Source organism: Micropterus dolomieu, linkage group LG10 (genome assembly GCF_021292245.1).
Source record: "Micropterus dolomieu isolate WLL.071019.BEF.003 ecotype Adirondacks linkage group LG10, ASM2129224v1, whole genome shotgun sequence".
NCBI lineage: Eukaryota > Metazoa > Chordata > Actinopteri > Centrarchiformes > Centrarchidae > Micropterus > Micropterus dolomieu.
The window spans coordinates 16,664,790-16,683,810 of NC_060159.1; the positions used below are offsets into that span (position 1 = coordinate 16,664,790).

Genomic DNA, 19,021 nt, shown 5'->3' on the forward strand with positions numbered 1-19,021 from the left:
TATCCCTGTACTCGGCCGCATTCATCTTTCCCTCGATTGCAACCGGTCGTCCTGTCCCTGCAGCTGAAAAACACCCCCACAGCATGATGCTGCCACCACCATGCTTCACTGTTGAGACTGTATTGGACAGGTGATGAGCAGTGCCTGGTTTTCTCCACACATACCGTTTAGAATTAAGGCCAAAAAGTTCTATCTTGGTCTCATCAGACCAGAGGATCTTATTTATCACCATCTTGGAGTCTTTCAGGTGTTTTTTAGCAAACTCCATGCGGGCTTTCATGTGTCTTGCACTGAGGAGAGGCTTCCGTCGGGCCACTCTGCCATAAAGCCCCGACTGGTGGATTGCTGCAGTGATGGTTGACTTACTACAACTTTCTCCCATCTCCCGACTGCATCTCTGGAGCTCAGCCACAGTGACCTTTGGGTTCTTCTTTACCTCTCTCACCAAGGCTCTTCTCCCCCGATAGCTCAGTTTGGCCAGACGGCCAGCTCTAGGAAGGGTTCTGGTCGTCCCAAACGTCTTCCATTTGAGGATTATGGAGGCCACTGTGCTCTTAGGAACCTTAAGTGCAGCAGAAATTTTTTTGTAACCTTGGCCAGATCTGTGCCTTGCCACAAGTCTGTCTCTGAGCTCTTCAGGCAGTTCCTTTGACCTCATGATTCTCATTTGCTCTGACATCCACTGTGAGCTGTAAGGTCTTATATAGACAGGTGTGTGGCTTTCCTAATCAAGTCCAATCAGTATAATCAAACACAGCTGGACTCAAATGAAGGTGTAGAACCATCTCAAGGATGATCAGAAGAAATAGACACCACCTGAGTTAAATATGAGTGTCACGGCAAAGGGTCTGAATACTTATGACCATGTGATATTTCAGTTTTTCTTTTTTAATAAATTTGCAAATATTTCTACATTTCTGTTTTTTTCTGTCAAGATGGGGTGCTGAGTGTACATTACTGAGAAATAAAATGAACTTTTTTGATTTTTGGAAAATGGCTGCAATGAAACAAAGAGTGAAAAATTTAAAGGGGTCTGAATACTTTCCGTACCCACTGTATATGTTATAAATCAATTACTTTGTAATCCGCATCATATATCACAGCTTAACCAACAACATATAATATAAAACTGTACTTAAAAGTCTTTGTAATACGGTTGTAAATCATATGTTGTATGGAAGGTGCCTAACAACCGTTACAGTGTCCTTAGCAACCAACAGGTCGCTAAGCACAATGCTGCTACCTAGCTGTAGTAATGAGCCGATAAAATCTAAACTTTGTGGATAAACAGACAGGCATCATCAAGACTGTCTTTTGCTTACCTCTTTAATTATTTTGCTCACTTCTTCAACGACGAATCCAGTCTGTTAGGTGAGAAACAAGAGTGTAATTTAAGCTAGCCAGGCGACATCGCTGCTCGCCTTCTAAGTTACCACTTTCTAACCAACCTTAGAAAAACTTTAAAAGTTCAAATTGTGTGGTACTAACATTACCTGAGTGCTATTTCTATGTAACGTACATGCAATAACTTATAGTAGGTATCAAACTCACCTCATCTTCTGTATGAAACTCGTCCATGTTTACTAACGTTACTGCCTCCAATGTAAAATGAACAGGATAACCAGGAACAAGACTTCCGGTATTTCTTCAGAATAAAGGTGTCGTCTTTACGCTTGAAAATCTAATTTTAACTACGTTAACATGAATCCCTTTACAGCTCAGCTCATCGGCGCTCTGAGCTATGTCTGCTTGTGGTAAGTAGTTGTGTGCCAAATTCTCCAAGATAAAACATAACATAACTAATGGTCATAAATCGAGCTAAAATAATTAATCGGTTTACTTAACGGTAACTTCCCAAAATAATGACAAGCGCCCAATAGTTAACTTAACGTACCAGAGCTAGACAAGGCAAAAATCACGCAGCAGGCTTTTGTCAAACAAAGAAAAGTATGCAATATCCATTAAAATGTTTGGTATTTTTACTTGTTGATTGGTTTAGATGGTTGTCAAATGTGTCACTTTTTAAAAACAGTGACGTGTATTACATTGTATTTGTAATGACAGTTAACTGTTACTGCTTTATAAAACCTTGAAAAGGGAAACACCGCCCACTGCAGGTGTAACACCAAAAATCAAATCGTCAACAAAGCCTCTGGCGCTTAACTTCCCATTTGGGTCACAGAATCTTTGGTGTCACACCTGGTCACCTGTAGAAAAGGTGACGCAGTTTCACACTTGCGGTTATTCGCTGTCTAGATGACGCTTTCAGGTAGGTTTTACTAACCAGCTCTTCTCTAACGTTACTCTTCTGTTTTATTGATATCCCACGTAGTCTTTTGGCTTTACGTATACTGTCCAAGGTTATGTTATAGCGTTTGCATGTCGTAAAAATGTATTAACTGAACGGTTGTATGTATGCTAACCACACACTGTATGCTAACTTAACCGCTAAGTGCTAGGCTAACTGTGCTAGCTAAAGTGAACGGGCCGTGTATGTGGAAGGTGCGAGATGTGTTTGTAGAAATGTAACGCTGACGTTAAAACGTTACTCGTTATTTAGTTAGTAGTTAGTTAAAGTCGTTTTGCTTTAGCAGTTGGTGGTAACTAATCACAAGTTAGCTAATTTACCGTCGAATGAAGCACACACCTTACAGTCAATCGGGTTAAACTTTTATTACTTGAGTTACAACGTTGCTATTAATTTAACTATGGTTCATGGTTCTGCTGAAATACACTTACGGTTTATAATTGTTGCTTGGTGTGAGAGGGGACGCTTTTATTGGATACATTTTGGCGAAGAAGACAGGAGGGAGAGGGGCAGAGAGACAGCATGCTTGTGTCGAAACGGCCGTTCGCTTGCATGGCGCTTTGAGTGCGGTCTCGAAGTTCGCGTTCACGTTGAAGTTCGCGCAAAATGTCAAAATCACTTGAAGTTTGCACAGTTAAGCGTTACTCCCACATTTTGAATTTTTTTTTTTTATCGAGAATGTCTACATGTTTAACTTATTCATACATACTTAACACGTTTAACTTATTCATAGATACTGGTTTTGCCACCACATCGAAATATAGACATCGTTACCATTACAGTGTTTATTTTGAAAACTAAAATACCGGAAGTTGAAACAGTTCTGCTGCGAGCTTGATGCACTGGGTCTGTCAGGGGCGTTATTGTATTTGTTTACCCCCACTGTGATGTTTTGATTGATTTTAAACACTTTTGCTCAGATTATCATGGGTAGTGCCAATATTGAAGTGTGGACTCAAGTGCAATGCAAAGTATATGGGTTACGAGCGGTTGAAGTCGCAGTTTCCTTCGTAGTTTCCTTCACCAGAGGGAGACAGCGCTCAATTTATTTTTGTGAAGCCTAGCTCTCAAAGTTAAACGTCTTCTTATCCACACACACACACGATCATGTTATTAGAAATAGTTAAACTTAATGTTAGTTATATATTTTAGCTGAAAACAAACAATTATGCCGTTATTACAACAATAAATGGGATCTTAAGTTGTACTCCTCGTAGTGATAGCTTATTGGTCAGTGGGACGTCACGCGACCAGAAATAGTAGTAACCCGCATTCACTATCATAATGTTCCCTGAATAAAGTGTTAAATCGTACGTGAATTTTGGCGCCAATTAGTCACAATACATCAAACTGCACTTTTACACGTTGTTGGTTTGTTTTTTGTATACATTGAAATTACGTGCAACCCTGAGTGAGACTCAGAGTGAGGGGAATGACGCTTCCACTTTGCTGAGTAATCGACATCGCTTCTCGGCCTTTTGGCTAAGATCAAGTGTAGTATCTGTTCTTATCAGTTTAATATCTGATACGTCCCCTATCCGGGGACCATATATTAAATTGATTTTTGGAACAGGGAGATGGAATAGGGGCTTGCTCCGTCCACTCCACGCATCGACCTGGTATTGCAGTATCTCCAGGAACGGTGCACCTCCTCTCTATGTAGAAAAATAATGGTGTTACTTCTTTAATGTTCTTTTGGTTACATAATATACAGAGGTATGTTGGGATTAACAGCAGTGTCATATTTTTTTTTATTTGAGAGCAGGAGGCTGGGAAGTGGTGACATGTTTAAATTCATGCAATTGTGCAATTAAAAGAAAATGTAACTGTTGAGGGAGAAAAATTGCAAAGGGAAATCTGTTTAGGGCTGAACAATTTTATAAAAAATATGTAGTTCAAAAACATTTAAATGATTATGGTGTGATTTTTGCAAGGATCTGTACCAAACAAAGATGTTAAGTCTGTAGAATATGATGTGTAGGGCAGGACATCTTTGTCACATGATAATATTTCATTTAAAATGGTATTATGACACACATTTTGCCTTTGATAAATATTGCACCTCCTACGATTAAAACATTGCATTAGGCCATATTGCAATTTTGATAAGATTTTGATTAATTGTTCAGCCCTGGTGTTCACTACCCTTTTTCACCACAGCCATTTATTTTTAAGTCCTCATACTGATTGATTGGATTGAATATTTATTAAGTCTAATGTGAGCTGCTGGTGATACAAGTCATTGTAGCATGCTGGAGTGTTTCCATTTTAACTGGCGCAGCTTTTATAACCTTTATGGCACTGGTCACGTGATGGTAGTCAGCCAATCAAATCCGTGAATTGCGGATCGACTCAGTCATTGAGATATTCAGCCTGTGTGACTGCAGAGTTTCCTCCAGTGTGGTCTCACGGCCTGATAAACTCAGAATTCATGTGCACTTTATTTCAGTGATCTAAATGATTTTCTTGCTGTACAGAGACAAACATTCTGTTATATATAAATGTTGTTGAACTGTATTGTGTTGCACTAGACAACATGTTACAGTTTTTTTGGATTGCTTAAGCACGATTTTCAAAACAGGGCCCTTGTTTTCAAAACACTACATACAATTAGCACAACCACACACCCAAATAGCAAAACACTACAGATCCTTTGCATAATTAAACGCTCTTGTAAAAACTATACACTTCTGTTTAAAAACCACACTTTGTTACCATATGAAACACACACGTCTCACATTACTATACTCTGTTTGCACGAGTTACACTCTGCTGTGATAAACCTAAAACACTTTTAGCACTACTACTTCCCTATGATTAGAGTAGGCTACCATCAACAAAGTACAAATATAATGTAAATTCACCAAACACTACACAAGACCAATGTTGCAGACTGAAGAAACTCATTTATTTCTCAACACGCCCAAAATGTTGACATGGAGATTCATAATACTGTAACAAAATGTCACTTTACGTATTGTACTGTAAGTTTATTGTAAAAAAACAAACAAACTAGACATTGTCTCTTCGCCTAGCTGGATCTGGCCAGAGAATTTCATCAACATCGCAGGCAATGTTGTCATTAGCAAGACACCTTGGAACGTCTTGAATGATGAATCCATCCTTGCATTGCTGCTACCTCCATCAGGTCACAGGCCTCCTCCACCGCTTGGATGAGGGGTACCTCAGCCTGGAGACGGAGATCATATACCTTCCACCGCCATGCCGAGAAAAACTCTTCTATAGGGTTGAGGAATGGAGAGTATGGTGGAAGATATAGGATGTTGAAATGTGGATGTTGCTGAAACCAGTTCTGAACCAGAGCAGAGCAGTGGAAAGACATTGTCCCAGACAACAATGTATTGCATATGATCGATTTGATTTGCTGCTGTTATGTTGTGCAATTGGTCCAAGAATGTAAGTATGAGTGCTGTATTGTAAGGGCCCATATGGGCATGGCGGTGGAGGACCCCATTCTGTGTAATGACTGCACAGAGTGTTATATTACCCCCACGTTGCCCTGGGACATTGACTATAGCCCTGTGGCCAATGATGTTTCTTCCCCTCCTTCGTGTTCTCGTCAGGTTGAACCCAGCCTCATCTACGTAAATGAACTCATGCTGGATCTCCTCTCCATCCATTCGTAAAACTCTCTGAAAAACAGTGTCAGGCAAAATTGTGTTGTTCAGTGTAGATCTAGTATACATATTACAGTACAGTAAAAGATTGAGACAGTATGCAAGATCACGCTGCTAAAGTGAATACATACCTACCGCAGTCGTTTCACCCTTTCAGAATTGCGCTCGAAAGGCACTCGATAAATTTGCTTCATTTGAATATGGTTTTTTTTAGGATGCGTGCCAGTGTTGATGTTGAGACCTGATGGATATCGTTGAAACTGGTATGGTTATTGACAATGTTAGCTTGGAGCTGATTGAGTGTTATAGCATTGTTGGCCAAAACCATGTTTACTATCTCCCTCTCTTGCTGTTCTGTGAACATAGGAGGCCTTCCCCCTTGTCGTTCCTGACCCTCAATCCTATGTAGAAAAGTAAAAACAGTAGTAACAATAGTACAGTAATTTCACAGGAAAAGGTAACAGAAGTGCTGATAGTGTATAGAATACAGTACTGTAAGTAGTTACTGAAACTGTGCAGATGTTTTTGATATGATATTTTTACAATACCTATTTTCCAGTCGAAATGTTCTTATCACACTTGCCACTGTGTATCGGCTTAGATTTGGCTGTACTCGCAGTCCAGCCTCCCTCAGCATCAGGCCGTGGTTGACAACGTGGTCAACCAGTGTTGCGCGGATCTCATTTGTCAGATTCGGTCCTCTTTGAGCACCTTCTTGTCCTCCTCTTCCTCTGTTGATTCCTCTTCCTCCTCCTCCTTGTCCTCCTCCTCGTTCTCCTCGTTCTCCTCCTCGTCTTACTCTTTCTCTGACTCTTTCCATTGTGCTTGAAGACCGATGAACTCACCTGCTGCTTTTTATAGTGCTTATACACCTGATTGGTGTGTCTACAATTCAGCAAACAAGTGTTAGCACACCTGATGACTGTGTTGAACCAATTGGTTGGACGGTGCGGTAATTTGACAGTCAGTGCTTTGGTATTGCAAGGAAGTGACTTCATGATAGATTTTTGTGTGTAATGTATGTTAAGTGTGTTTAGTGTTTTGCAAATCACTGTGTGTAGAGTTTTGCAAGAAGTGTGAGGTTGACAATGTGCTTATAGTTGTGCAAATATGGGCTGATGTTTTGCTTCTTGAGTGTAAGGTTTTGCTAATAGTGTACTACTTTTAATTTTAGTGTGTAAGCAATCCAAAAAAACTGTAAAATCCTATTTTGATAACCAGCCAGCATTGTTCACACGCCAAAGCAGTAGGTGGCAGCACCAGGAAAGTCAGTTGTCCACCAGCATTAAACAAAGAAACAGGAAGTGGCTGTAATGTGAGAAAACCGACATGTGTGTTTTGTGTGTTTTTTATTCTTTCCTCTGAATTTTAAATGTGGATCCAACTACTTTTGATTGCAGTACGCTTTAACTCTGGCTCACTTGAACTTGCTGTTGGGCTTTAACTCATTTGTTGGAGGTAAAATAGATACAATTGGTGATTCTAGGTTAGCTTTTGTTGTGGGAATACAGCAGTGAATGCTGGGAAAACAACCACTATTCAGCAAGTAAAATGTAAATAATCTTTGTTAGCCTTAGTACAGAGCTGTTTCTTCTATATTAAAGTCCTAAAGACTCACACCCCCTAAAGCTACTGGTTTTATTCATTTATAGATGGTCAGCCCCGTCAGTTAGCATGGTATGTCTGTGAAAGACTCCCTCGTCTCTGAGCTGTACAACTCATACTTACCTGGCAGGGGAGATACCATGATCAAGAAGGTGGTTCACCCAGGGCGAGGCTCAACCATTGCACTCCGGTTGAGCTGACCTCTGCGAATTCCCCAAATGTGGGAATCTCGACTGCATAATTTCTGGTAGTGGGGGACTGCGTTCGCGCTCTCCCCTGATAGTGTGTGAAATAAAAAATCAAGTTTAACAGCTGATATGCTGCTTGAAGTAATTAGATGTTCAACAGATCCCCTTAAGAGAAGCACTTCAGAGGGTTTGATATTGATTGCTGGCTCATACATCCCATATCTTGTGACTATATATTGCAGTTTTTTTCAGACGCTTTGGTACATTTCTATAATCATCCTTAACGTTTGCAAAACAGTTAGTGCATTTCTCAATACAAGATCGTAAAAACAGCACAACAGTGGATGACCTGCAAAAGCCCGTTGCTCAAAATCCTTAGTGTATCTCTGAAAAGTAAATAAGTGAACAGAGCCCTCTTTCAGAAAGCAGGTTTAGTGAAAACTCTGAGTAAGTTGAGCCCGAGATGAGAGCGAGTTCAGATAAACTCTAGGTCTGTAACCCCGGCAACTTGCGCTTTGAACCTAACCTGCTCGGGAGGAGGTTTACTTCAACTAACGCTGAGTTTCTCTCTGACTCCTCCCCTACTGCAGAGCTTGAGCGGCTGTCTGACATTTCCTCATTCAGACTGTTGATATCAAAGCACATACTGGAACACAGTTACGTCTTTAGAAACATCGAAATCACGGTTAAATAGGCTGTTTTTTTTGTGTTTTTTTTACCCAAACATGATCTTGAACATGGCGCTTTTATGATAAATCTGTCATCGATGTATGGCAAGAGAGTTATCTTTGGACATCGTAAATTTATCCTCAGCACAGAATAAATTCTATAAGCTACACTGTCCTTTATAACACAGTGACTGTGGACATTAAGGCAAAACACTTACTGTGCTGTGTACGGTGCTGCAGTAATCACTGTTTAAAGTAATCTGTATAAAACTGATCAATGAACAGTAACCTTTCATATTGTAGTCGCACAGATTGAACATTCCTATCGTAGTTATCAGCTGGATATGATGTGAATATGACTGATGCAGCTGAAACAAATAAATGTAGTTTAAAAGTGAGTTTTTCATTATCTGCTGATTGAATGTGTTTTCACAGCATTTCATAAAATACGAAATGAGCAAGATTTTATTAATGTAACAGACGTCTAAAACTTCACAGTCAGTTTGAACCTAGACACATTTTACATTGCAAAAATTCATTAATAGCCATAGGCCTACTGAGTCGGACTGTCACTTTATACTGGTCCATGAGTAGCCTAAACTATGTCTAATCAGGTTACAGCTGAATAAACAGGCCAGTAACTATTTAAAATGAATAACCGGCTGTAGGAGACTTCCAGCACTTTATCATTAATTAAGGAAATTCCAGTCTGGTAAATGATGAATGAGCAACGCTGTATAAAATGTAATATTGTTAACGTATCGATCCTTCCTCCACTCCTGTGTTTTATAGCCGATTGTTGGCAGTATTCATATTTCTAGCTCCACCCGATTAAAATAGAGACTGCCTTTATTTACCCGCTGCCATGGTAAATCATAGTATCGGAGCTCCATTGATGATGGCTTTTTTTCCTCCCCACGCATAGCCTACAGCTCTGACCTGTACAGACTGATTAAATAATTTTTCAGTTTTCAGGTGAGTCAGAAAAAGTGGTTGTTAAATAATGGCCAAATATGATGTGAAATTGCATACTTGTCATTTCTTGGGGGAGGACCCCCAACCATGACCACCATGACCAACAACAAAACATTAATCTAAAGCTCACATTAAACTATGGGAAAACTCATGTAAAGAGCAATGTTGTGTTTTGGGGTTTTATATTGAGACAAAAATTTTGCTTCACCTCCGCTGCTACAACTCCATCCTTGGGGAAACACTGGCTATGCGTTTGACTTTGACTGACAGTAATGTAGGAATAGGAAAAAGAGGACATAGAAAGAAAGGGAAAGATATTTACAGAATGTAATGAGGGACAGACAGTAAGACGAAAAGGAAATTCCGACAAACATGGAAGTTTTAGTAGCGCCATAGGTACTTGAAACAATATTAATGCAGTGGGGTGAACAAGTATTTTATACACTGCTGATTTTGCAGGTTTTCCTACTTACACAGCATGTAGAGGTCTGTAATTTCTATCATAGGTACACTTCAACTGTAAGAAATGGAATCTAAAACAAAAATCCAGAAAATCACATTGTATGATTTTTAAATAATTAATTTGCATTTTATTGCATGACATAAGTATTTGATCACCTACCAACCAGAAAGAATTCCAGCTCTCACAGACCTGTTAGTTCTCCTTTAAGTCAAACAGAACTCAATCAAACAGACTCCAATGTCTCCACAATGGCCAAGACCAGAGAGCTGTGTAAGGACATCAGGGATAAAATTGTAGACCTGCACAAGGCTGGGATGGGCTACAGGACAATAGGCAAGCAGCTTGGTGAGAAGGCAACAACTGTTGGCGCAAGATGATGGTCAATCTCCCTCGGTCTGGGGCTCCATGCAAGATCTCACCTCGTGGGGCATCAATGATCATGAGGAAGGTGAGGGATCAGTGACCTGAAGAGAGCTGGGACCACAGTCTCAAACAAAACCATTAGTAACCCACTACGCCGTCATGGATTAAAATCCTGCAGCTCACGCAAGGTCCCCCTGCTCAAGCCAGCGCATGTCCAGGCCCGTCTGAAGTTTGCCAATGACCATCTGGATGATCAAGAGGAGAAATGGGAGAAGGTCATGTGGTCTGATGAGACAAAAATAGAGCTTTATGGTCTAAACTCCACACGCTGTGTTTGGAGGAAGAAGAAGGATGAGTACAACCCCAAGAACACCATCCCAACCGTGAAGCATGGAGTTGGAAACATCATTCTTTGGGGATGCTTTTCTGCAAAGGGGACAGGAAGACTGCACCGTATTGAGGGGAGGATGGATGGGGCCATGTATTGCGAGATCTTTGCCAACAACCTCCTTCCCTTAGTAAGAGCATTGAAGAGTTGTTGTGGCTGGGTCTTCCAGCATGACAAAGACCCGAAACAAACCGCCAGGGCAACTAAGGAGTGGCTCCGTAAGAAGCATCTCAAGGTCCTGGAGTGGCCTAGCCAGTCTTCAGACCTGAACCCATTAGAAAATCTTTGGAGGGAGCTGAAAGTCCGCATTGCCCAGCGACAGCCCCGAAACCTGAAGGATCTGGAGAAGGTCTGTATGGAGGAGTGGGCCCTGCTGCAGTGTGTGCAAACCTGGTCAAGAACTACAGGAAATGTATGATCTCTGTATTTGCAAGCAAAGGTTTCTGTACCAAATTTTAAGTTCTGCTTTTCTGATGTATCAAATACTTATGTCATGCAATAAAATGCGAATTAAGTAGCAGTCATTACATTGGTAATGCAACCAAAAGTTGTAGCAGTACTTTCTAGCAATAGTGACTTTTGAGATACAACACACAGTGTGGCAAATGACTAGACTACTGTACAGGTGTACAGTATAGTCTGTAATATGGGGTAATGAGGATTATTTCTGTAGAAAGGTGTAAGGTCAGGTGACTGGCAAAGGTAGGTACACAATAAGGATAACTGGTGGGCAGGAGAAGAAGAGGAGGCTCTGAAATGATGGCAGATGTTAGAGGACAGATAAACAAGATGAATTAAATGATTTCTCAGTGTAATGTTAATTGTGACTGGGAACTGACAAAGACTTATATAAAGATCATATGAAGACCAAGGACAATAACTGCTAAATTATGGTGCTTCTCACACAGGCTACGGTCCAGGCTTTGGCAACAGTAAGGAAAATAACATTGGCAGAAGCAGAGAAACAGGTTGAAAAGGGCCAGTTAGAGGAAAGGAAGAATTTTAATACTAAATTCAGCAACTGACCAATCTATGAAGGTGTTTTGATGGTTTTTCAAAAGTTAAAAATAACTTTAAAAATGTTTCAAGTGAGAAAGAAAAACTCTACATGTCACTCGCCTATGAAATGGATAGACTTGGACTTATACAGTACAACAAAGGCCATGTGGAAAAACTGTTCAGGAAAATGTAAAATTTTTACAATGGAATAAAGGTTTAACAAATACTGTGATCCCAAGAGACTCTGGCTACTTTCACATATTTGACAGGTCATTGTACTTTTTGATTTGAGAAATTTGAATTCTGATCTGAGAAATGTATCAAAGCAAATGAGAAAAACTGTAAATAGATTTTTGGAACAGGGAGATGGAATTGGGTCTTGCTCCGTTGACGCCATGCATCAACTTGTGCAAATAAACATTGAGGAAATATCCCTGTGCATGCAGGTGTGTGAAAAGCATTAAACCGTACATTGAAGTCAGGGTTGTATGAGTAAGGCTGTTATTCATATGGTGAAATAAATGTAATCCATATGTTACTGATGATCTGGTACTTTGGAGGTCATGTGACAATTGCATGATTTACCTACAGAAAAGATTTCCATCAAATGAAAAGGCAGCAAAAAGAGGCAACAGTTATTCAGTTATACTTTCCAGCTGTATTTACCTGATTTTACCTCTTCAGTTATAGTCAAAATTTCACTTAGTGGGTTTTTTAATCATATATTCTTACAAGACAGTAGGCATCTTTTAAAGTGACTGTCACAGGCAAAAAGTAAGTAAAAGAAAACAGAAGTGCTTCTCTGCAAGAATTTCTGCATTTTCATGGCAGTGTCGTGAATCTTTGAAATTCTATTTAGATTATGTAGAAAAACATTTACAGAAAACAGTTATTTTCTAAGTGTTTAGTCTAAACATCAAAGAATGTGGACTTATTTCTGTCCTGAACACAAGGTTAATTTATCTCTTCGTCCTGATTATATTCTTCAATCATTTATTAAAAAGTAAGAACATGGCATTTATTACATTCATCAAACCTACATTAAGTGATATTTCTGGGTTAAACACTTAACAAATTGGTTATTTTGGTTCTCTGGTTGTCACTGCTGTCATCAACTCCATGAATATATTAGACAAATTGTATAACGAACACAATGAAAAGACAGCATAAATTGAGCCAACACACACACTGTGCAACCAAGGAGCAAAATGTGCTTTTTTTTTAATTATTTTTTTAACATCAATGTAACAAAAATCGGACAATAGCTCCATTTCAGTCTGTAGTTAAAACATTACAAACCAGGTTCATATTAAGCCAAACTCGTAAACAGTCCAAAGTCCAACAACAAAGAGTCATTTGAAAAAGTTTAGTGTTATTTTTGTGTAAAAGGGAATGAATTCTGGTCCATTAACTCGCCAACTCTCTCCTGAAGGGTGTGAACCACCTCCGCCAGGATGAAGAGGTGTGTATCGTCAAGGTCCTTGAGGATGAACTTCTTTCCCAGGGCCATTTTTTCATCTAGATAGAGGAGGAACTGTTTCATGGCAGGATCACTGGTCCAGTGCGCAGACGGGAGCAAAGAGAAACAACTTTATAAGTCATTACAATCTGCGCATGTCATCATTTGAGTTTTATTTTGTTTAACAGCACACTTTCAATCAGAATTGCTTGACTTAACGTTAGATACAAACATTTCTGGACAGATTTATAGGTTTCCTTACCATTCAACAAGGACACCTTTGTGTACGTTGACCATGTTGACAGGCGAAGAGAAATCGGCAGTTGATGCCAATTAAAATCCTCAAAACCTGCAGCACAATAAATAAAGATGTGAATTTCTGGACTGTAAGCACGAGTAGTTAACGTAACAGGTAAACTCAGGACATACGTAATGTCACGTCAGAAAACAAACAGTCAAGTTACGTTAACGTTAGTGTTTAGAGACGATTGCTAACCTAGCTTTTGATTTGAGCCCGGTTAGCTTGTTACGTTAGCTGAAAACCTCGGGGATATTATACTAATTACTGCGAGTTTTAAAATATTGAACAGAACAAGCTATCAATAAATATGTACATGCCTGGCTACATTTAAATGAAAGAGTTAAAGGGCCGATCTTTCACAAACCTGATAGCTGCGGTTGTTTCCTGTGCTAGCCTTTCAAAGTTTAATGGCACTGACTGGGGTGACATACGGTGGCTACAGAGGGACAATCTTCTGCGATCCAAAACGAGCGCATGCGGCATAAATATAGTTATTAATTGTGTTGATGTGTCATAACTTCTTCCTGTGGTTCCTCGCTGCTTGGAGAAAGCTGCATGCTTGTATTTAAGTGCCTATTTGTACCATTCATAAAAATTGTTACACTAAATTTATCAATGCTGAAACAGTTGTGATAAAATTCTTTATCACAATTAAGTACTTTTAATCACTGTATTATTACACAACATGATAAAAGTTTCTTAAATATATTGAGAAGCTGTTGATAGATTAATTAACCAATTTGGAATGTTTGCTTTTGGCCAATACAGTGAATTAATTGGACAAATAAAGGTACATGTATTAGGGCTGAATGAAAAAAATGATTGTGATTATTTTGACTGATCTTGCAATTATGATATGATTTAAGATATTGAAGGGAACTTTATGCCATTATATTAATTTAAAAACATATTAAAATGATTATGGTGTGATTTTTGAAGGGGATCTGTACCAAAAAAAGATGTTTTCTTAAATATGTAGAATATGATGTGTAGGCCAGGACCTCTGCACTTTTTACCTTTAATAAAGAGTGCGCATTCTGTGATAAGAAAATTAAAGTAGGCCATATTGCGATTTCGATTAATTGTTTAGCACTACATCACACTGATGCAATAATTATAAGTCTGACAGTACCACGAAGCAGTCATGCTCAATGATTTACAACACAATAGTGTAATACACCCAGAGATTTAAAAGCATATATACTAAAGTATAGAAACATCTACATTAGGCATATTTATATTGTCTCACCGTTTATATGGTCACATTGCTTAAGAACAATGTTGTTTATTTCTTCAGTTTTACCACTGAAGGGGAAAGCATGGCATTCTATATTTCAGAACACTCAAGTATTAATATTGTAAAAAGAAAAAACACATCCAGATGTGCTATACATTGCAAAGCTGCTTTGAAATGACTATGATGCAGTGCATAGACAAGTCAAATAAAGCCTCCAACCTCATACATTTATTCATTGTCAGCATTGCTAGTGGCAATTTGAGCTTAGTCCAATAAATAAAGCAAACTGAATGAATATTAATACAGGTCCATTTGAGGTACAGGAAGGAATAGCCTATATTTTGGCAGACAATAGAACTATAATCCTCTAGTTAAATAAAATACATACATTTAGAAATAAATCTATCACTGGTCAAAAATACTAAGGAACATAAATGGCAATAACATGTCAGTGCTTCTTTAATTAAATATAGTATAATGATAGACTAACCAGCTTAACATACTAAGTTGAAATGGAACAAAGTGCCTTAAAATAAAACCTAGAATATTTAATTAACTGAACCTGTAAACATTGTTCTTTTAAAAATACAGAAATTTTAAAATTCAACAACTCTGCAGTGAGAAAGACCAATCTAATAGGATGACTAGGAAAACAAAATAAAAATCCCAGGTTTCTTTCATCATAACTGTTAATTCTTCACAAAAATCAATGTGTGAAATTAATGTAATTTCCGTAATTATGATATGATCACATTATGTGCAACAAGGAGAGGCAGTTAGGTTTCCTCTTGGTTCAGGGGTGGGGTGGGTGACGGTGATTTCCTCCATTTCAAGTAAACATGTATCAGTGTTTGTGTTCATATATTTTAGTTAGTGGCTGATGTAGCTCTGCAGTGCTTCCTGGATAAACTGGAGGCTGCGCTTGTACAAAAATGAGTCCTTCTTCTCTGGCTTGCAGATGTTAAGATGATCTACGTCCACCTCGATGAGGTCCCCGATGCCGAGATCTGAAAGCAAACCGTAGCAGGCTCAAGGTAAATGGAAAAGATTACAGACACATAGGTTTCAAGATCTATGCTCTGTTTGCTCATGCATTCGTAGTTAAGCAATACAAATCAGATAGATGTGTCTTATTTCCCACAGTCATTAGCGTTACATACTTGCTGACTGTGTCGGTACCACGAGTATCTTGATCATGGGTCCAATGTTTGTTGGCAGCTTCTCTGCAAAACTCAGCACCTTGAATTCCTTTTCTTTGGCCATGTTCAGGAAGTTCTCATTCAGGTTTCGCAGTGCTGGTGAGTCTTAAAAATACACAGACAACAACTCATAGTAGATATTGAACAATTTCTATTAAACACAAACAGTCTTGGATAATAAAAATTAAATCTATTCACTTACCTTTACAAAGTTCTCTGACTTCTATAGATGGAAAGAGGAGATATCTAACATTGACTGAGTACTCTGCCATAAAGGTACCGTGGTGAGGAACACTATAGAACATAATGCCCTTAGTGTTCTTTAACAGTCCACGCATATCTGGGTCCTCTGAGGCATCCAGCAGCATTTTCTTCACAAGCAATCCTGATGGTAAAATCAAACACAAGGGACAGACAGACAGGGCGCACAACTTTTAAATCAGACAAATACAATCACATGTAGGTGCACGGGTGAAATAAGACCAACACATTTGTTTTTCATGTTGTGTTCAAGGGATGTGAGTAAAAATCTGACATGCTTGTGGAAGGAAAGTTCTGACAAAATACCTCCCATACTGTGGGCTACCCAGACCACAGGCCTCTCCCCAACTCCTGCTAGCTTTAACTTCTTTAGCAGCTCTCGACTTCTGTAGGCCAAGGACTTCCTGAAGAGACAAAAGCATAGAATTAATCAACAGTCACTCATTCACTCTTTTGGAATTTTGTGTAATGAATACTGGAACATTTGGGATGATAATAAAGCATTTAATTTAATTAAGAATGGTAGCTTAATTAGCTTTAAATAGTCATGATGTTGGATAAGTTGTGCAAAGTATGAAGATTACTATTAGTAAATAAAGGTGTTAAGCAAAATAAATCTCTCTCCAATAACAGAGACTATTCCCATATATGCCCAGCCCTACAATATTTTATACTTAACAGCCAGTGAACTACAGATTCCTCACCTCCGATTCTCCGCGGGACAGTGGTCCATCCAGTCACTGAGGTGACTGTCATACTCCACTGATAGCACTCTCAGATTTGGACAGTCAGCAGCCAACCATGACTGCAAATAAAAGAGGACACAATAACAGTTAGAGATGATTAATTTTCCTGAAGAATAATCAAAATCTACATTAGACCACATGTTTCATTGAAAAAACTAAACACTATTGAGTGTCCCCTAAATAATATGCATTATAGAAGGAAAAACATGGATATACACCTCTATTACTACTCCAGAGTAATTAAAGGAAAGATTAGGTGGATCTTTCACCTTTGGCCAGCACTCTGTGTAGTCATCCTTGCTTTCAGCCTCCTTCTCTTCCTCTACCGTACTGGGATCCTTCTGCCTCCACGTCTTAAAAGCTGCCCCTAGAATCCCATGGATGAAGAGCACGTCTGCTTTGATTGGCTGGCTGGAAATTAACACATTGTCAAAGATAAGTGTGGGTTTACATATAAAATAAAATAAAATTAAAATTAATACATTTACGAATTAATTGTTTTCCTACTTGCCACGTGTTTGCGGGTGAAGGATATAGACACCATCTTGGTATTTCTCTTTCACCGTCTCCCTATCCAGGTTGGCCAGAGCACGTGCTGCATGAGACGCCTGCATGGCATGAGGAGACTGCATCATCTCAGCCAGGACAGACACCCACCCTGAAGGGGTCATATAATGGGAAAGGGGGGGGAGGGGGGATCCTTTTATAATCAGTTGTTGAGTTTTCATTTAATACAATTGGGACAAAAAGTATTAAGCATTAATGAAAAACAGAAACGATTTGAACCCTGTAAAGTATGTCTGGGATGACCAACAGTTGATAGCTGTGGTGGTGATTATAATAATAAAAAAAATACCATCTGACATTTGAAGGATAAAGTCTATGTAATGGTGAAGATTACATGTTCACCATTAAATAGGGACATGGAAAAATAGGCAGTAGAGCTTGTTTTTAACAATTCCTTAGTACACCCAGTCAAGATTACACATAACCAGAACTGTCCATGGAATAAATCAGATGAGTGGCAGATTTACCGGACCGGGCTATAGCCTGGTGAACGCTTTCATTGAGTGCCAGATTTCCTATTATGCGAACAATGTTCCTCTGAATCTTTAGGGAGTCTCTACGAAGCTGATAAATCCTCTGGAGGAGCTGCAGACCTCCACTGGCAACTATGTGGTCACAGTGGCTCTGGACCTGCAGACAAGATGCATTTCATTAAGTTCAGAACATTTATTCACCTTACCTAGCAACCAAAATCAACCACAGTCTCCACAAGAGTTAGTCCAACTCACTGAGATTGTTGTGTAGGTATGGAGCAAATTAACTGGAGAGATACTACTTGTTTCTGCTCAGAAAACAATGAAATTCAAAGAGTGTGTTTACAAAAAACACTGTTCCATAAATACTTGCATGCTGACAAGATTAACTGATCTAAAACAAAAGTGCTTTGTGTTTTAAATTAGCCTTTTACTTTTAAATCTTGACTATGAACAAAATGTGCTGTTGAATGCACATCGGTGTGGTGTTTAATTGATAAATATCAGTTTAATAACCCCAGATCATATTTAGATGCTTGATGGCCATCATTACCTTTGAGTGCTGTACCAGTGCCTGTAGGTAGAAGGATTCCACCTTCTCAGAAGGAACAGAGGTGAGGCTCTGAGCGTAAGGCAGCCCATTACCACCAAAACACCACAGACCACCCTGTAACATAAGAGAGTGTACGTATAAAAAGGAGGATTTAAAGATTTGGATTTTCCAACCGAAAGACGGTTTTTCCTCTTGCTGCTTTGCGTTCCAAGTAGTCAGGTTCCAATAGACGTATGTAGAAGTTCATGTGTGAATCCGTCTTTCTGTCTCAGTTACCCGTTGTGCTGCCAAGGACTGGGTGCTCTCTCTGAGGGCCAGTGAGGTAAAGTACTGAACACATTTGTCCACCTCAGACTGAGGCAGAGACCCCAGCAGCTGCCTGAGACCATCCTCTGCTGACAAACCCTGTGAAGAAGTTAACACATCTAAGTTATCATCTTATATACAACTGTGTAACCCTTGTTCCCCGAGAAGGGGAACGAGACACTGCGTCGGTGACGACACTATGGGAACGCCTCTGGGCGTGGCAGGGCTGAAACATGAATGAAACTACTCCAATCCTATTGGTGTTGCTAGAACGGTAGCGTGTGACGGCGTAACTGGAGGCGTCTATAAGCACGCCGGCACACA

At 39.3% G+C, this 19,021-nt stretch overlaps 2 protein-coding genes and 2 non-coding genes across 5 annotated transcripts in view; 2 read left to right on the plus strand and 2 right to left on the minus strand.

The window, feature by feature from the left end:
- Positions 1–3,770: 3,770 nt before the first annotated feature.
- On the plus strand, positions 3,771–3,961 carry LOC123978411. Its single transcript, XR_006826948.1, has one exon. It is a non-coding gene; the product is annotated as a U2 spliceosomal RNA (small nuclear RNA).
- Positions 3,962–7,666: 3,705 nt separating this feature from the next.
- LOC123978410 lies at positions 7,667–7,830 on the plus strand. Its single transcript, XR_006826947.1, has one exon. It is a non-coding gene; the product is annotated as a U1 spliceosomal RNA (small nuclear RNA).
- Positions 7,831–12,766: 4,936 nt separating this feature from the next.
- On the minus strand, positions 12,767–13,842 carry gtf2h5 (general transcription factor IIH, polypeptide 5). Of its 2 annotated transcripts, none has more exons than XM_046060976.1 (3): positions 13,720–13,842; positions 13,317–13,403; positions 12,767–13,148 (listed from the first exon to the last, which is right to left on the minus strand). In XM_046060976.1, the coding sequence occupies exons 2-3, from the start codon at positions 13,349–13,351 to the stop codon at positions 12,968–12,970; spliced, it is 216 nt and encodes a 71-aa protein (XP_045916932.1). In that variant the 5' UTR covers positions 13,352–13,403; positions 13,720–13,842; the 3' UTR covers positions 12,767–12,967. The 2 variants fall into 2 exon arrangements, with proteins under 2 accessions (XP_045916932.1, XP_045916933.1); XM_046060977.1 differs by lacking the exon at positions 13,720–13,842 and adding an exon at positions 13,551–13,707.
- Positions 13,843–14,798: 956 nt separating this feature from the next.
- Positions 14,799–19,021, minus strand: part of serac1 (serine active site containing 1) — a 5,226-nt gene continuing 1,003 nt past the window's right edge. Inside the window, exons 2-11 of the mRNA XM_046061399.1 lie at positions 18,668–18,796; positions 18,392–18,505; positions 17,833–17,995; positions 17,306–17,456; positions 17,068–17,209; positions 16,757–16,857; positions 16,359–16,456; positions 15,994–16,176; positions 15,753–15,896; positions 14,799–15,599 (exon numbers count right to left, since the gene is read on the minus strand). Of these exons, the coding sequence (XP_045917355.1) occupies positions 15,463–15,599; positions 15,753–15,896; positions 15,994–16,176; positions 16,359–16,456; positions 16,757–16,857; positions 17,068–17,209; positions 17,306–17,456; positions 17,833–17,995; positions 18,392–18,505; positions 18,668–18,796 (1,362 nt within the window). The 3' untranslated portion in view covers positions 14,799–15,462. The remainder of the gene's footprint in view (positions 15,600–15,752; positions 15,897–15,993; positions 16,177–16,358; positions 16,457–16,756; positions 16,858–17,067; positions 17,210–17,305; positions 17,457–17,832; positions 17,996–18,391; positions 18,506–18,667; positions 18,797–19,021) is intronic.

Excerpts from the sequence above, each read along its gene's own strand:
- gtf2h5 (XM_046060976.1), bottom strand. The coding sequence starts at position 13,351 with ATGGTCAACGTACACAAAGGTGTCCTTGTTGAATG. Across the intron at positions 13,149-13,316 it reads AAAGGTGTCCTTGTTGAATG|TGATCCTGCCATGAAACAGT; the intron begins GTAAGGAAACCT and ends GCACTGGACCAG.